The 16765-nt window shown below is 43.0% G+C and overlaps 1 protein-coding gene across 1 annotated transcript in view; it reads right to left on the reverse strand.

The window, feature by feature from the left end:
- AGBL1 (AGBL carboxypeptidase 1) overlaps positions 1-16765 on the reverse strand; it is a 728885-nt gene that overhangs the window by 613205 nt on the left and 98915 nt on the right. Inside the window, exons 7-9 of the mRNA XM_061181782.1 lie at positions 6678-6843; positions 5630-5694; positions 112-228 (exon numbers count right to left, since the gene is read on the reverse strand). Coding sequence (XP_061037765.1) covers positions 112-228; positions 5630-5694; positions 6678-6843 — 348 coding nt within the window. The remainder of the gene's footprint in view (positions 1-111; positions 229-5629; positions 5695-6677; positions 6844-16765) is intronic.

Here is a 16765-nt window from a genome sequence, read left to right on the forward strand (position 1 = left end):
AGATTGCTAAAGACGAGCAATGCTTTCCATCTGGAGACCAGTTTGGATTCCCAGGGTCTGCAAAGAACCCATTAGCATCACCGAGGAGTAGAACCACAGCATACATTCTACCTCAAAACTGCAGGTGAGCTCAAGACACATTGCCTTGTATTGCATCAGTTCCTCTTCAGGTCGATCAAGACCAGGTTTGGAGCTCAGCTTGTTCACATCTGTTTCCAAGTCATCATCCTACAATGGCACATTCAAAAAATATGTTACAATCAGGAGAGCCATCCTGAGAAATATCGAGACAAGCTACAGATGTGACTTTTCAGAATCCTGGGACACGGTTTCCTTGCCTCCAAGTTACAGTGCTAGCCTAGTCAAGGATAATTTAATATGTAAGGTTGTATTTTTTAAATACAAAGAAAGATTATAATTTTTCTCAGTGTTCACGTTAGTATTTATCAGCCTTCATCATAAATAATTTATGTAAAATGAGATGAACTATGTAAACAATGAAGCACAATACCAAAGAATTGTTTTTATCTCATCACCACTGTCTTTGACATAACTGTAATTGTCGTACCTATTCATCTATCTACCTATTTAGGTCACTCTTTTCACAAACGTTTAATGAGCACCTACTATGAGTGGGCACCCTCCTAGGTACTAAAGACTCATTGATAATTGAACAGACCAAGGTCCATGATTCCATAGAACTTGCCTTCTAGTGAGAAAAGGAAGACAGTAAGAAAGCAAACAAATGAGCAAGGTAACTTCGAACAGTGATAAATATCATGGGAAGAATGAGAGGTGGTGAAGTGATTGTGAGTGAGGCTGGGGTACAAAGAAGCTAAGGAGGTCACATTTTAACAATAACGGCCAACAAGGCAAAGACTTGGGGAAAGAAATTACTAACAGAAAAAGAAAAAAAAAAGCAACTTAAATTTGCTTACAGAAAGAAGGTGGCTGAATGTATACACTCATATACAAGAATTTATATATATAATTGAATCACTGTTGTATAGCAGAAATTAACACACTATAAATCAATTATACTTCAACAAAATAAATTTAAAAAAAATTTTTTAAATAGAAAGAAAGTGGCTGAAGCATAAAGAATAAGAGGAAGACTGTAGGAGTCAAGATTCCAGAAGCAGGTATGATGCTGAGCCTTCCAGGCTCTGGGGAGGAGGTTGTAACCTCCTACTATACCTTTATCCCTTCGTACATTTAAAAGTTCACTGAGTCACCACCAGCCTTTTCTTCATTGGGCTGAATAATACCAGACCTTTTATTTCTTCTTCTAGATCATCATTTCATAATAGTTTAACAGTGATGGTGACTCTCCTCCAAACACTTCTGTATTTTTCAAAGGTTATAGAATGTTACAGAGAAAGGACATAGTTCAATCTCTTCATCTTTCTGTGCCTCTCTTAGATCAAGTTTCCCTAATAAAATAGGGGGGGAATCCACCCTATATTTTAGGAATCTATTTTGTTAGTTAAGGAAAAACCTGATAGTCCTGAAAGCCTGGCTTATTCTTGAAATCAAATAGATGTGGAAAATAAATGTTATATTCCTGGGCTTCCCTGTTGGCACAGTGGTTAAGAAACCGCCTGCCAATGCAGGGGACATGGGTTCGAGCCCTGGTCCGGGAATATCCCACATGCCGCGGAACAACTAAGTCCGTGCGCCACGACTACTGAGCCCGTGCTCTAGAGCCTGTGAGCCACAACTACCGAAGCCCGCGCACCTAGAACCTGTGCTCCTCAACAAGAGAAGCCACCACAATGAGAAGCCCGTGCACTGCAACGAAGAGTAGCCCCCGCTTGCCGCAACTGGAGAAAGCCCGCACACAACAACGAAGACACAACACAGCGAAAAAAATAAATAAATAAGAGGGTTAACATAAATTTTTTTTAAATCATTAAAAAAAATGTTATATTCCTGATTCAGGGGATAAGGTGCAATATTCCATCCATCTTCTGCAATTTTCCTCCAAGCTTTAAATTAAAAGAAATATAGATCCCATGAGGTTGATATAATGATATTTTCAGATACAGCGCACACCAACCCCAAACTCCTTAGCCTGGTATTGGAGATCCCAACACTTATCCTTTCCAGCTTCATCTATCAGATCTTCCTTCCTTCCACCATCTCTGCTACAGCCTCAGCCATGCCCCAAGGTGGCACCAATAGAAATGCAACCTGGCAGGCATTGAGAAGCATGTCCCCACCAGCAAGTAAGGTTGGTACGTCTGGAAAGAGGAGCGTCAGGTAACCCATGAGCTTCAGCCTATCTAGGTGACCTACTCAGCCTTAGAGCAGGTGTTAGCAAACTATAGCCCACTGCTTGTTTTTGTAAATAAAGTTTTATCGGATAACAGTCATGCCCATTCATTTATATATTGTCTGTGATGGCTTTCTCAGTATAACAGCAAAGTGGAGTACTTTTAACAGAGACCATCTCTGGTCCTGAAAGCTTGAATCTTGGCCTCTGAATCTCCAGGCACTCAAGCAGGTTGTCAACTACTTCTGTATTTTGTAAATACCCTTTATATTTATTTAGGAGTGGACCAGCTTCTCTGTCCTCACAGCAACCCAGAGAAGCTTCATCATTTAGGATTTTGGTACCCATCTAACCCAGAAAACTCCCTCCCTCCTCAGGTTTGACCCTTCCAATACTGACTTTTCCCAGCCTTAGATTTGAGTTCAACACCCTTTTGAAGGTGCCAATTCAAACTCTGGTAGAGACAATCCCCAAGTTTACTAGACTGAATTCTTTGAAGATAAAAACTATGTCTTATTTGCTTTTGTATCATATTAACATCCCTAAGAACTTAGCATGCTGCCTCACATATGGATCATATCCAAGAAAATACCTGAAAGAAATAAAAAGTTTAATAGGAGGAAAGGAGGGAAGAAAGGAAGGAAGAGCTTGAATTCACCCTTTCTGTCCTCCTCTTCTTCAGAGTCTGTCCAAATCTAATGTTTGTGTTCATTAAGAAAAAAAAACAAACATGGCCAACTTCTAGTCTATATTCATTGTAAGTTTCTCTTTCCTTATGATGACATTCAGAGTTTTCAATCAAAGAACAGCACCCAACTATACACTCTCAAGACCCTTTACAGATATAAGTTCCTTTTAATCATTCTTTCTAAGAGGCTTCTCCCAATTGTTAACTAAGATTTTCAAAGGAAAAGGCCACAAGTTAAAGGTCTGCGTCCATTCTCTGACCAGAAATAAATACTCTTGGCTTCTTGCCCACATAACTTGCAGCAAATGCTGCTGGGTTCTCCAGGGGAAAACCAGTTAGCTAGGGCCCCGGTTCCCTGACTCCTGCTATACCCCAGAATCAAGCCATTACTCTGATGTTCCTCTGTTTCTCTATAATGCATGCTCACACACTTACTTCTCACCTTCTCCTCAGCTCGAAGGCTCTTGATGAATTATTTCCAGGCCCTCACTTATTCGTCTTATGCTTCCTTCCCAGCTGGATTTATTTATTTGTTTAGATTCCACTCCACCCCAACCCACCATCATCGGAAGAGTGGGGGTAAGGAGACGGTCTGAAAGCTCTCCCCCAACCCCATGCTGTGTGAAGTCGAGCATCAGCCTGCAGCTTGTCCCTCCACATCAGATACAAGAGGTGACTGATGCTATGCATTAAACATTCAGTTATCAAAGAGCCAGCAAGAGCGGTGGGAAAGTGGCATTGATGAATGACTGTAGCAGCACAGTATTATTCAAATAATTCAGAAAGTTCTCCATAGGCCTGCATCGGCAAGTCACAGCAAAGAGCCAATTTGCTACTGATGACTTCAGAAATTATTCTATTTATCAACAAAACCCTGAGCACACCAGAATAGCAACAGCAGCCTTAACCTAGAGACCTGGCTAAGAGGTAGTCCCTCTATGTCTGCTACTACCATTAGCAAGGTGAGTGATTATTATGACAGAGAACGCAAAAAGTCTCTTCCTCCCTAGGCAGATGTGTAGATGGAACGGTATGTAAAAAGAAAGGAAGAGAGGGAGGGGGAGAGGAGGATGGATGGATGGATAGTAGATAGATAAATAGACAAGTAGATAGATAGATAGATAGATAGATAGATAGATAGATAGATAGATAGATAGACAGATTTTTTAATCCAGATTTCATCTCCAGGAATGTCATAAAAGGTAGCATTTACTTCTCAGTCTTATTTTGCAGATGTCAAAACTAAGGAACTATAACTTGAAGGGACTTGTCCAAGTTGATGTCCACCAACAGAGATGGAGACAGAATTATAACTCATAGATAAATTATCATTATTCTAGAGCAGTGGTTCTTAACCACAGGGTGATTTTTGCCCCGCAGGGATATTTGGCAAGTCCTAGAGACAGTTTTGATTCATGACTCGGGGGCAAAGGGGTGGATGTCACCAGCATCTTGTGGATTGAGGTCAGGAGTGCTGCTAAATATCGTATAATGCACAGGACAACCCCCCATGACAAAGAATTATCCAGCCAAAATGCCAAGGTTTAGAAACCTTTTTCTAGAAATGCTGTCAGTAAACTATGCCCCACTGTCTGCTTTTGTGGAACACGGTCATGCCCTATTGCTTATACATTGTCTATGGTTGCTTTTCTGCTACACCAGCAAAGTTGAGTTGTTGTGACAGAACCTGTATGGTCCACAAAGCATAGAGTAATGATTATCTGACCTTTCATAGAAAGTTGGCTGACCTCCATTCTATAGCATAGGTTATTATTGATAGAGACCAAAAGGCACCACTTCCTTGCTGGCCAGGATATGCACCATACAACCCAAAGGAGCACAGTTCACATAGACTCCAAGGTAAATGGAATTGTACAACGCAGTGGTCCTGTGCATAGATTGGGTAGATAAGAAGAGTGACTTAGAAAGATAGTGGAGATCTACTAGAAAAAGTTTCCTAGGAAATCTTTCCATGGTCTCTTTGCCTGAATATACTTCACATTCATTAAATACACCAACCCTAAGTATCTACCTCAGGCTTATCCTGATGGAATATTAGTGTCTTGATAATAGATAGCCTCTGACTTGACGATGGGATTGTACCAGGCCTACCAAGACAAAAATGACAACTTGGAAATCAGTAACAGTAGCCATCATTTAGTGAGCATCAGTATCTGCCAGGCCTTAAAGTGGAAATGCAAAAGTCCGTCCTTAAAATTTACCCTGGGCGGGACTTCCCTGGTGGCACAGTGGTTAAGAATCTGCCTGCCAATGCAGGGGACACGGTCCGGGAAGATCCCACATGCCACGGATCAACTAAGCCCATGCACCACAACTACTGAGCCTGCACTCTAGAGCCCGCGAGCCACAACTACTGAGCCCGCATGCCACAATTACTGAAGCTCGTGTGCCTAGAGCCCGTGCTCCGCAACAAGAGAAGCCACCGCAATGAGAAGCCCACGCACTGCAATGAAGAGTAGCCCCCACTCACTGCAACTAGAGAAAGCCTGCAGGCAGCAACAAAGACCCAAAGCAACCAAAAATAAATAAATAAAATTTCTAAAAAAAAAAATTTACCCTGGGCTTAGCTGAACATAGAAAGGAACATTCTCCTTTGTAGAATTATGAATGTAGAGATCATTAGAAGCAAGGGCTAGTGTACCTACTTCCTCTTTCACATCTTCAGAATCTGAGTCTTTGTCCTCTTCTTCCTCGCCATCATCTTCAAAATCTGAGTGGGGAAAAAAAAAAACAGGTGAAATGGATGAGGCTTCCCCTTTGCCTTGGATTGAGATTCTCGCCACCCAATGGTTAGTACTTCTCACAAGTAAGGGGCCATTATTAAGTGTACAGGATCCCAACACATGCTTACACTTATTGGATGTGTAAATCATGTGCACATAGGCATGTGAGAGCACTATATCATGACATCTAAACTGCTGTCCCACACTGAATGCAAAATGAGTGCAGAATAAAATGACATGAATACCATTCTGGCTTCCTTCACCCAGTGTGGAAGTATTTATGCAACTTCTATGTAGAAGTATTTATGCAACTATTGCCAGAGTTTAGTGATCACATACATGCCAAAGCTGTTGTAATGTAGACAGCACTTTGATTGATTCCCTAATTTTAATACGAAGGAACTGATTTAAAACAAAAGTCCACAGAAAGCACCCAGTGTCATTGTGACAAGATGATGCCTATGGAAAATCTGTTCCCTGGAAGGAGGACAAGGTTGAAAAGCACTCGTATCTTCTGACAACAAAATCTTCTCGGAGATTGGATAATCATACGTTCAAGTATTCTAAAATGACTTGCATGGGGTGGCAAAACAGCAAAAGTTTGATTTCAATTTCATCCTTAGGGCAAATTAATTCTAGAACCAGTCTGTATGGTGGAGGGGCTCCATCATGGGATTGCGAATAGATTTTTTAAAATCAGCTGAGACGACTATACAGGCATTCCACAGCTACCAGGCAAAGTGCCAACAGTTAATAATTAAGGGCAAAATTAATAAGCTTGGTATTATGAAAAACTAGCGTTTTCATACATGTCTCTAATTACTTGTTAGATAATCACAGTTGATCTGTTAAAAAAATTGATTCTACTTTCATCCACATTCCTCTGAAGTATTATCCAAATGCAAAAATTCATCATAAAGCTCATAACTATGAGCAAAATAAGTACAGAAGAACTACCCACATACTTTACCTTCAGTTAGAACATGTGGAGGTTCAGAGGTGATGCTCCCAGGGACTGGGAAGGAATAAGCACTGCTGGTTGTGACCAAGGGAAGTGGACTCTTAGGGTAGCATTGCCTCAGGATCTGAAGCACAAGGGAGATGACAGGCTCCAGACTTTTGTCATCCAGGCAGTTCTGAACAAAGAGGAGATCATATCAGACACTGACATCTTGTGCGGAGTCCCTTTGCTATAATGTTATTTCAAGTAATGGATTACACGCAGCCTAAACGGACAGTAAATATCCTTAATGTAGAACATCTAATCTGAACATTCTAATGTAGAATTTTGTCTAACACAGGATCTGCTTTGGTCCAGTGTGTAATCTGCATTTTTATTTCTCTTTTACAGCTAATATATTATTGGAATGAATTTAGTCTGAAAATAGACTTAAAAGATGTTCAAGGGATGCTGCACCTAAGGTAAAACATTGTCCAGAATAGCTGAGGGAAGAGGAGGTAATGGCATCTTCCTTCAACCATCCATGTGTCGTTGTGAATTATTGCCTAAATTAGAGAATGAGTAGCTGAATTGATAGAAGTCTTACTTTTCTCTTTCAGCTATGATCTGAAGAGAAAAATATCAAGGAAGAAGATAAAATATGAAATCAGAAGAAAGACTAAGAGAATCCCAAGTACCTAAATTAAATAACATGCTTCTTCTCAAAGCCCACAGTGGTGATCTCTCTTGGTACCTACACAAAGCAAAGAAAAATTGGGTTTGCAGATGTAACATTTTGATACTGATGGAACATGACAAGACCCTTCTTTTCAGACACTGTGTAAAATGTAAGAATAAGTTTACTAAATTGAGAGACAGAGAGTTGGGAGTAGTCAGTATCTCTTTGGCAAAACTATGGCCATTTTCTGCAGTCTCTTAGTAAATGTTTTGTCTACTGACTTGATACAGAAAGTTGACTAATGTAAGCCTCCAGTTTGGTATTCCTAAGGGGTTTCCACTAAGCTCTAAGGCCAATAAGTCATAGTAGGAGATATGGAGGATGCTTAGAACATGCCACAGGGCAGTGACTGTCTACAATGATGCCATGCATGGTACCTCCAGGCTCACATTATGGGCGGCTCCACAGGAAAGAACATGGAGGAAAAACATTTAATAAAATTTAAGCCATGGATTCAAGCTACGCAAATGACTCCAAAGTAAAAAAAAAGTAAGCCAACTTTCAAAACAGAAATTTCTTAATAAAATCAACAATGCTATTTCCGAGGAGGAGCTTCAAGATGGTGGAAGAGTAAGAAGTGGAGATCACCTTCCTCCCCACAAATACATTAGAAATACATCTACATGTGGAACAACTCCTACAGAACACCTACTGAACGCTGGCAGAAGACCTCAGACCTCCCAAAAGGCAAGAAACTCCCCACGTACCTGGGTAGGGCAAAAGAAAAAAAAAAACAAAAGAATAGGGATGGGACCTGCACCTCTGGGAGGGAGCTGTGAAGGAGGAAAGGTTTCCACACACTAGGAAGCCCCTTCGCGGGCGGAGACTGCGGGTGGTGGAGGCGGGGAGTTTCGGAGCCACGGAGGAGAGCGCAGCCACAGGGGTGCGGAGGGCAAAGCGGAGAGATTCCTGCACAGAGGCTCGGCGCCGAGCAGCACTCACCACCCCGAGAGGCTTGTCTGCTCACCCGCCGGGGCGGGCGGGGGCTGGGAGCTGAGGCTCCAGCTTCGGAGGTCAGACCCCAGGGAGAGGACTGGGGTTGGCAGCGTGAACACAGCCTGAAGGGGGCTAGTGCACCACAGCTAGCTGGGAGGGAGTCCGGGAAAAGGTCTGGAGCTGCTGAAGGGGCAAGAGACTTTTTCTTGCCTCTTTGTTTCGCAGCGCGCAAGGAGAGGGGATTCAGAGCGCCGCCTAAACGAGCTCCAGAGACGGGCGCGAGCCGCGGCTATCAGCACGGACACAAGAGACGGGCATGAGACACTAAGGCTGCTGCTGCAGCCACCAAGAAGCCTGTGTGCGAGCACAGGTCACTCTCCACACCTCCCCTGCCGGGAGCCTGTGCAGCGCGCCACGGCCAGGCTCCCGTGATCCAGGGACAACTTCCCCGGGAGAACGCACGGCGGGCCTCAGGCTGCTGCAACATCACGCTGGCCTCTGCCGCCGCAGGCTCGCCCCGCATCCGTACCCCTCCCTCCCCTGGCCTGAGCGAGCCAGAGCCCCCGAATCAGCTGCTCCTTTAACCCCATCCTGTCTGAGCGAAGAAAAGATGCCCTCAGGTGACCTACACAGAGAGGCGGGGACAAATCCAAAGCTGAACCCCGGGAGCTGTGCGAACAAAGAAGAGAAAGGGAAATCTCTGCCAGCAGCCTCAGCATCAGCGGATTAAATATCCATAATCAACTTGATGTACCCTGCATCTCTGGAATACCTGAATACACAACAAATCATCCCAAATTGACGCGGTGGACTTTGGGAGCAATGATATATATATATATTTTTTTTACTTTTTCTATTTTTGTGAGTGTGTATGTGTATGCTTCTGTGGGTGATTTTGTCTGTATAGCTTTGCTTTTACCATTTGTCCTAGGGTTCTGTCTGTACGTTTTTTGGTATGTGTGTGTGTGTGTGTGTTTTAGTACACTTTTTAGCACTTGTTATCATTGGCGGATTTGTTTTTTGGTTTGGTTGCTCTCTTCTTTCTTTCTTTCTTTTTTTTTATTACTTTTAAATTTTTCTCCTTATTTTTAATATTTATTTGTTATTTTTTATTTTAATAACTTTCTTTTACTTTCTTTTATTTTATTTTTTCTTTCTTTCTTTCTCTTTCTCCCTTTTATTCTGAGCCGTGTGGATGACAGGGTCTTGGTGCTCCGGCCAGGCGTCAGGCCTGTGCCTCTGAGGAAGGAGAGCTGAGTTCAGGACATTGGTCCCAGCTCCAGGTAATATCAAACGGCGAAAATCTCCAAGAGATCTCCACCTCAATGCCAAGACCCAGCTCCACTCAGTGACCAGCAAGCTACTGTGCTGTACACCCTATGCCAAACAACTAGCAAGACAGGAACACAACCCCACTCCCTAACACCATACACAAAAATAAACTCAAAATGGATTAAAGACCTAAATGTAAGGCCAGACACTATCAAACTCTTAGAGGAAAACATAGGCAGAACACTCTATGACATAAATCACAGCAAGATCCTTTTTGACCCACCTCCTAGAGAAGTGAAAATAAAAACAAAAATAAACAAATGGGACCTAATGAAACTTAAAAGCTTTTGCACAGCAAAGGAAACCATAAACAAGATGAAAAGACAGCCCTCAGAATGGGAGAAAATATTTGCAAATGAAGCAACTGACAAAGGATCAATCTCCAAAATTTACAAGCAGCTCATGCAGCTCAATATCAAAAAAAACAAACAACCTAATCCAAAAATGGGCAGGAGACCTAAAGAGACATTTCTCCAAAGAAGATGTACAGATTGCCAACAAACACATGAAAGAATGCTCAACATCATTAATCATTAGAGAAATGCAAGTCAAAACTACAATGAGATATCACCTCATTCCTGTCAGAACGGCCATCATCAAAAAATCTACAAACAATAAATGCTGGAGGGGGTGTGGAGAAAAGGGAACCCTCTTGCACTGTTGGTGGGAATGTAAATTGATACAGCCACTATGGAGAACAGTATGGAGGTTCCTTAAAAAACTAAAAATAGAACTACCATACGACCCAGCAATCCCACTACTGGGCATATACCCTGAAAAAACCATACTTCAAAAAGAGTCATGTACCACAATGTTCATTGCAGCTCTATTTACAATAGCCAGGACATGGAAGCAACCTAAGTGTCCATCGACCGATGAATGGATAAAGAAGATGTGTCACATATATACAATGGAATATTACTCAGTCATAAAAAGAAACGAAATTGGGCTTCCCTGGTGGTGCAGTGGTTGAGAATCTGCCTGCTAATGCAGGGGACACGGGTTCGAGCCCTGGTCTGGGAAGATCCCACATGCCACAGAGCAACTAGGCCCATGAGCCACAACTACTGAGCCTGCGCGTCTGGAGCCTGTGTTCCGCAACAAGAGAGGCCACGATAGTGAGAGTCCTGCGCACCGCAATGAAGAGTGGCCCCCGCTTGCCGCAACTAGAGGAAGCCCTCGCACAGAAACGGAGACCCAACACAGCCAAAAAAAATAAAAAATAAAATAAATAATAATTTTAAAAAAAATAAATAAATAAAAGAAACGAAATTGAGTTATTTGTAGTGAGGTGGATGGACCTAGAGTCTGTCATACAGAGTGAAGTGAGAAAGAGAAAAACAAACACCGTATGCTAACACATATATATGGAATCTAAAAAAAAAAAAAACAAACAACAATGGTCACGAAGAACCTAGGGGCAGAATGGGAATAAAGACACAGACCTACTAGAGAATGGACTTGAGGACATGGGGAGGGGGAAGTGTAAGCTGGGACAAAGTGAGAGAGTGTCATGTACATATATACACTACCAAAGGTAAAACCGATAGCTAGTGGGAAGCAGCCGCATATCACAGGGAGATCAGCTCTGTGCTTTGTGACCACCTAGAGGGGTGGGATAGGGAGGGTGGGAGGGAGGGAGACACAAGAGGGAAGAGATATGGGCATAGATGTATATGTATTCACTTTGTTATAAAGCAGAAACTAACACACCATCGTAAAGCAATTATATTCCAATAAAGATGTTAAAAATAAATAAATGCTATTATTAAAAGAGGAAAATAAATGTTACTTAACCCCCCCCCCAAAAAAAAAGAATGCTATTTCCCCTTCCATGTACTCAAATAATACCAATCAGGTATCCTGAACCAACAGCAGGAAACACTCTCCATGGCAAATAAATTCGTTGAGGCTATTTTATCACTGGGACTGGTCAAATAGTTTTAAGTGCTTAGTGAAAAGTATGAGTATTGGAAAAAGAGAGAACTGAGCATGGAGGATGAAGAATGGTAAGGTAGATGACTGATCAGAGATAATGCTCTAAGCTTCAACCTTAGGAGATAGTGAGTCAAGTCCAAGCCAGGGAACTCAGTCAAAACTGCCAGCATTTTGGAAGCCAGGTCTGTCTATGATTGCCATTGGTACTATTGCTGATGATAGTAACAGTGTAATGTTTTACTTGGTGTGGGATGGTGCAGGTGAAAAGCAGGTGAAAGGATGGAGTCAAGTCCAAGCGTCCTGTTTGGATTGGGCCACACCATGAACTGAATTTGGGGGATGGAGGGAGTATTAGTATCTACAGAAACCTAGGCATTAGGGATAATGTTATATCTGGTGTCTGCTCTACTCAGAGGAAAACATTTATGAATTTAAAGATGATCGTTGGGTCCAAGTTAATAGAAATGCCTAGGTCCTTTGTCAACATCTTCCTGGTGTTAATGGATCAGGACCAGGACTAAGGTGAGGCAAGGAGGTGCCCCGGACACAAAATTTAAGGAGGCACTCACTCCCAGGTTCCTGCAAGTGCAGGGTCAGCACCTGTGCTGTGTATCATAAAATGACAAGACTCCAAGAAATAGGATCCCTGTGGACCAATGTCTCAGAATTGGGGGCAAAGGTGAGATTTGTAGGCTCACTCTTCCCATGATTCCCAATAATCCACCTGCTACTTGGAAAAGATGATAAAATACAAGAGTGCTTAAAATATTCAATTCACATTTAACATCTTTGCGTTAGCTTTGGGATGATAAATACCCTACTTTCATGATACATATGCAAGACAGAGTAGAGCACGCAGCTCAGATCCCAGAGCAAGACTGTCTGAATTCAAATCCTGGGCTGACGATTGCTAACTACTGTACAACCCTGGCAAGTTACTGCACCTCTCTGTGCTGCCGCTTCCTTATCTGTAAAGAGGAAATCATACCAGAATTTCTCTCATAAGGTTGTGTCTGAATTAAATGAGTTACAGGTAAGGTGAGTGCCTAATAGCAAGCATTCTGTAAGCTTTAGCTAGTAGGATGCCAGGAGGCATCATTAGGGTCATAAAACCGTATAAGAATCTGAAAAGAAGACCTTAGGAGACCACTGCTAATTCAGGGCAGAGTCCTAGCAATAATCCTCACAATAACAAAATGAGGCATTCTAGTGGAAGAGGAGCCTGAGGAAGAAACAGGAGTCCTGGGTTTAAGCTCTGCTTCTCACGAGCCAAAGCCATCAGGATCTCCTGCCTCGGCTCCCACAGTCTGACTCCTCCCCTTGTCCTCCTGCCTCTCCCTCCTTCTCTTGTGCCCTTGGAGACTCTCCTCTCCAAAGGGCAGCCAGAATGATCCTTGAAAAGCATAAATCAGTTTGAATGGGTGTAGAGTTTCAGTATTTCAGGATGAAGAGTTTTGGAGATTAGTTATACAAGAGCGTGAAGCTATTTACTACTGAAATGTACACTGAAAAATGGCTAAGATGGTCAATTTTATGTTATATGGATTTTGCCACTATTAAATTTTTTTAATTTTTAATGAAAAATAAAAAGCATAAATCATATTGTCTCCTCTACTTCAAACCTAAAAAAAAATAAAATCTGAATTCCTTTTCATGGTCTAGAAAACTCTACATGATCCGGTCTTCCCAAACTCTCCAAATCTGTCTTCCCCCTTCTTTGTACCTGCTTAAAATCTGATGGAATAAAACCCAAATTCCTTATCATGGTTCAGGATGCTCTAGACACTCTGGTCCCGCCTATGTCTCTAGCTTCACCTCATTTCTCCCCACTTTTCCTGCCCATGCTTCTGCCCCACCCCCGACCCCACCACCTGAGGGCCTTCACATTTGCCTTTTTTACACTCTCCCTGGAGTCCTCACATCAGACTTTCACATCACTGCTTCTTTCTTGTCATTCAGGTTTCAGCTCTGAAGGTCGCTCTTCCATGCCAGCCTTAGAGTGGCCCCTCTCCTTCCTCTCTCTCCAGAAACTCTTTGAACATAGACGGGCAAATTCTAAGGTCCAGAACAGATGTGGTGTAGCTTCAATTTAGGACTGTCTTAGGTAGAAACACCTTTGGTTTGGGACCTTCTGGTTCATTCTTGTCCAGGTCTTTCCCTCTTGCCTGACTCTCCAGAATGTCTTAGTGGTTCCACTAGTTGTACACTGCTTTCCTCTCCAGTCTGTACCTCCTGGCTAACTCCTTGCATTTCTGTGCACAAACCAAGTTTTTCAAGCTGTTCTGCCTTGACTCAAATGTCAATGACTTCCTTCTCGAAGCCTTCTCTGGTCAGTCAAGACCACCCAGAGCTCTCCTTCCTCTGCAAGGCTTTGCCAGTTCCACTCTGGCATCCCACTTCCTGCCTATACTGCAGTGATCCTGATTTCCCCTGTAGGACAGTAGGTGTCCTGAGGAGGATGGGAACTCTTATCACCTTCCTCTTTGAACTCCCTACCTAACCCCAATACCTTTCACAAAGCGGAAGCTCAGGAAACATTGACTGAATAAACAGTAAATGATCTCCAATTACCCTGACCTCCAGAGTATCGAGCTCCTGATCCCAAGTGGGTGACATTGCCTTTAGGATTCAGCCCTTCCTTCTGTAGATCCACAATGCTGGGGTAATCAGTCCTGTGGACAAAAAGGGTCCTGATGAATCAAGACCTGGCCTGCCATGCTTTCTGAGCATATGACAGTAGCTGCAACTTTTTCAAAGGCTATCAGAGTTTATTCTAGTGGTTCTCAAAGTGAGGGTCCCAGACCAGCAGCATTAACATCAACTGAGTACTTGTTAGAAATGTAGAATCAGATCTACTCAGATCTAATGATTAGAAACTCTAGGAGCGGAGTCTAGCTATCTGTGTATTAACAAGCCCTCTAAGAGATTGTGGCACACCGTCAAGTTTGAAAACCACCTATCTTAGCAATGTTTTTGGTCTCTGAAGCTGTTCTGGCTCCAGAGAGTGGCCCCTTTACCTGATTATTTCATACAAGTTTGTTCCATCTGCAATTACCCCTTTCTCCAAATTGATAATGATCTCAAACTGTTTCAGGGCATCCTTGCTGGGGTTTGTTTTTAACATTACATCCAAACTGTCGGCCTTCTTTCTCCTTCCTCATACAAAGCTCCAACAAGATCCCATTACGTTACGCAGCAGTCTCACTGCATTATGGACAATCTGATCCTCTGAACGTTTAAAGGATGCTCAGAGGATCTGTGCAAGGCTGTGGGACCCAGGAAACAAAGAGGTAGGGTTATTGAGAGAGAATCATGGCAAGCAGTGGCCTCAGCAGGAAGGCAAAGAACAATATGATGGGCAAAGTCTGTGGGAAGGACTCAAAAACAGTTCTTTTTCAGTCACTCTCATGCCCAGTAGGCTTGCAATTACACCACAAGCACCGATAAAAATAGTAAAGGACAGTGGTTTTCAAAGTGCGACCCAGACCAGCAGTATCAACATCACTTAGGAATTTATTAGAAACACAACTTCTCAGGACCATCCCAGACCTACTGAATCAGAAACTCTGAGGATGGGGCCCTTGCAGCCATGTAGGTGGCTTTGATCACAGTTCACTTAGAAAACCTCTGGTCCAGTGGACAGAAATATGGACTGTTGAGTAAGACTATCAGTTTCAAATCCTTTCAAATGTTGAAATCAGAAAGTCTGCATAAACTGCTACGCCAGCCCTAAGCCATAGTAAGCATTCAAGACAAATCTCATTCCCTCTTCCTCTTCCTCCTCCTCCTTTATTTTCTTCTTCTTCCTCCTCTTCTCCTTCATTTTCATTGTCATCTCCATCAGCAGCAGCAGCCGCAGTAGACACAGCATAATTTGCAATAGCTACTGAAATGACATCCCTAGATCCAAGGTTCCCCAGTTGGCCATCCTGTGACTCACGCATCTTCTCTGGCAGGAGAGAGGAGAGAATGGATGGGCAGCTCTAACTCCAGCACAGCTGCAAGGGCATCTGTGCTCAGAGCACTCAGCCCAGGTGCTGGGAAGCGTTTCAGGCAGGAGAAGCCTGGCCACCAAGTGCAGATTCTGTCTCTGCTCACATCCTGTTTCCATTCCCAACAGTAATTGGAGGCCGGGAGCTCATTGTAAATTTGCTTAATTGAGCAGTTGAGGTCTTTATTGTCCTGCTGAGGAACTGCTTCTAAAAGCCTGCTTCTGGGCTCACAGCCCCTTTCATGCCTGTGCTTCACTTGGTATTTTCTCCACTCTCTTCTTGTCATAGACCTGGACCTCTGGGATCACCATCTTTTCCCTTTATTTCTCTTTTAATTGTTTTGTTTTTTTTTTTTAAACGCAGATCAGAAAAACGGTCAATAATGCAGAGGGCAGGGGGCAGAGGAGCTGGCTAAAGCACACGAGCCAGAGTTGGGGAATTCTAGGCATCCGCAATACAGGGGGGAGTTTCACGAAGGCTGGGAGAGATTAGAGATTTGGGGGTCACAGGCTTACAAAGTATGGTGAAGCTTGGAAAAATTCAAAGCACTTCCTCATCCAGAGGAATAGAATGGAAAATGTAGCTATTTCATGACTGAGAAGCTCTGAAAGCTGTAATGATGGAGAGAAACCCAGAGGCAATAGCAGACAGAAAATTAGATATTGGTTTGCAGTGCAGTATTATGTTATTGTTTAGAGGAGGGGAAAAAAGCTTTTTTAAAAAAATGGTTAGAGTCTACAGATGCCGTGGTTGGAAAATGGCACTCTCGTTGACCGCTTCATTACCTCAGATGTACTCAGGTACAGAGAAATTGGACGGTGTCCAGAGAGAAGCAACGAGACCAATGAAAGTAGTGCAGAGACTGACTAATACGAAGACAGCAAGGAACATGATGTGTGTGAAACACGGCTGCCTTGGCCCCAGGAGAGCATTGGTGAGCAGATGATGGGTATTTGGGAGATACTCACATCATCCATGGAGAACGTATAGGTAGCCTCGCATGATGGTGTTTAAATTAGCCCTAATCAAGTGAAATTAAGGGATTTATTATTTGGTTGAAATCCAGGAAACCCTAGACACTTATTCCACTGGGATGCAGGTAAGTGACAGCCCTTATAGGTGCTACTCCCTTTGCCTGGGATGCTCTTCCTCTTAAACTTGGCATGACAGATTCCTTCGAT

The sequence above is a fragment of the Eubalaena glacialis genome, chromosome 2 (assembly GCF_028564815.1).
Source record: "Eubalaena glacialis isolate mEubGla1 chromosome 2, mEubGla1.1.hap2.+ XY, whole genome shotgun sequence".
NCBI lineage: Eukaryota > Metazoa > Chordata > Mammalia > Artiodactyla > Balaenidae > Eubalaena > Eubalaena glacialis.